The sequence below is a fragment of the Halyomorpha halys genome, unplaced genomic scaffold (assembly GCF_000696795.3).
Source record: "Halyomorpha halys isolate HHAL.00 unplaced genomic scaffold, Hhal_1.1 Scaffold399.1, whole genome shotgun sequence".
NCBI lineage: Eukaryota > Metazoa > Arthropoda > Insecta > Hemiptera > Pentatomidae > Halyomorpha > Halyomorpha halys.
Genome location: NW_027107556.1, coordinates 131,405 through 133,269, shown reverse-complemented (window position 1 = coordinate 133,269; position 1,865 = coordinate 131,405). Strand labels below are relative to the sequence as shown.

Here is a 1,865-nt window from a genome sequence, read left to right as displayed (position 1 = left end):
TTTCCCCACTCTGATATATTTCCTCTCTCTTGTTCCTTTATTTATTTTAAATATTTCTTCTTTTTTCCCACTGTGATATATTTCCTCTCTCTTGTTCCCGGACATTGTATATTTATTTTAGCTTATTGTTTTTTTTATTCATTATGTTACTGTGTATATTTTATCCATTGTACATATATTCCATTTTCTTTCACACATTTTATTATGTTGATTTAAATTCTTTTCATTATTTACATACCTTATTATGTTAATTCAATTACTCATCATTTACATTTTTTTCAACACCTTTCATTATGTTTGTTTTTTTATTTTATTGAACTATGTTTATTCTTTAATATTTTTTTTTCATCATTTATTTTGTATAATTCTTACCTCTACAATGTTATATTTTATCTTCTATTAGTATCAACTTAATTTATTGTTATGTATATTTGCTAGTTTGTTTGTTATTATTTTTATTTTTATGTTTATTTTAATTAAGGTTGTTATCTCATTTTGTTTTTCAGCCACCTTCTCATATCAATCTGTCAACTATTAACACGTTAACTCAAAATAAAATAATAATGATAATACAATAATAATAATGTGGCTTATTATTAGTTATAGATAAGAGGAATGGGGAAGTCCCACCTGCTCCCCCTAAGAGGGTCATCGGTAGAAAGGTAATTTTTATCATGTTATATTAATTTGTGCTAAATTGTTATACTATTTATTTTATTTTAGTCTAGGTTTCTGTTTACTGTGTTCATTTAGGAGCAAGAGGAATGTGCCGCTCGCGATTCTGGGTTTTCAGAGAGACTGTCATCAGCTCTCAACTTTGAAGACTGGCACCTGCCTCGTCAACCACCGCCTGTGCCACCCAAATCTTCAGAGTCTTCTCTTCATCTCCGTTAGTATTAGACGATATTTAACCATTTCTTATAGCTAGTCTTAAGGTGGATCCACATGTTGGCCGCTCGCCACGGATCGGAGGCTCGTTCAAATGCTCGGCAAACAAAGAGCACATGTCATTGTTATTCAGAGAGGCAAGCATGGCGGACGTACTAGTGGTTTCAGCCATTCCACTTGGATTGTATTATTTTTATTACAAAAAAAGAAAATGAAAGGAAATTAAATATAAATAAATAAGATTAAATATAAAACTTATTATAAAGAGTACCAACAAACACCTTTAACCTCCTAACAGCTCTCAGTTGCAACTAGACAAAGAACAATGGTGGAGATGCTACACGAGCGCTTTCATGAACCCCTTTGATCTGTGGCCAAAAAACCGACTCTCGACGGCTCGGCAACGAGCCTAGGCCAACCAACCCAAGCCACCCATCCACATGCTCGCGTATGTCTGAGTTCGCCATGGCTCGGCCAACATGTAGAGGCCCCTTTATGATTTCCAACCCTCTAGTTAAAGTTTTATATAGTTTTATAAAAGCTAGCTGCTATGTTCATGCCTTCACAGCTGTGGATGAATTAGGGATTTTTGAATCTCTAGGGAAATAGGAATCTCTAGTCAGGTAGTTAATTTTTCGCATTTATTGTTGTATTTCTTTATTGAGAGGTTGTGATGAATACTAAGGTAAATTAATAAATTTTTACCAGCTTACTCGGGTCAGTTTTGATAAATTAATTATTATTTATGTACATTTAAAAAATGGACCAACAATTTTTTTAACTCCACTCGTGGGATCTCTAAAGTTCTGGAAAAAGGAAATTCCTGCCAACTTTATTTATTTATATAAACATTTAAATTTTAAATTTGTATATTAAATATTCCTGTTCTGATGACCACAACACTAATATTTTGTGCCATAATATAAAAACAATTAATAACCATAATGTTTTGTGCCATAATATAAAAACAACTAATA

General features: G+C 32.1%; 1 protein-coding gene across 6 annotated transcripts in view; it reads left to right on the top strand.

Annotated features, from left to right (window-relative positions):
* spg (dedicator of cytokinesis spg) overlaps window positions 1–1,865 on the top strand; it is a 161,128-nt gene that overhangs the window by 155,086 nt on the left and 4,177 nt on the right. For 4 of the 6 annotated variants that reach the window (XM_067045949.1, XM_067045948.1, XM_067045947.1 and 1 more), the window contains 2 exons: window positions 601–662; window positions 754–889. In XM_067045949.1, the coding sequence (XP_066902050.1) occupies window positions 601–662; window positions 754–889 (198 nt within the window). Of the gene's footprint in view, window positions 1–600; window positions 663–728; window positions 890–1,865 lie in introns of all 6 variants that reach the window. The other 2 variants (XR_010843004.1, XR_010843005.1) reach the window with 1 other exon arrangement.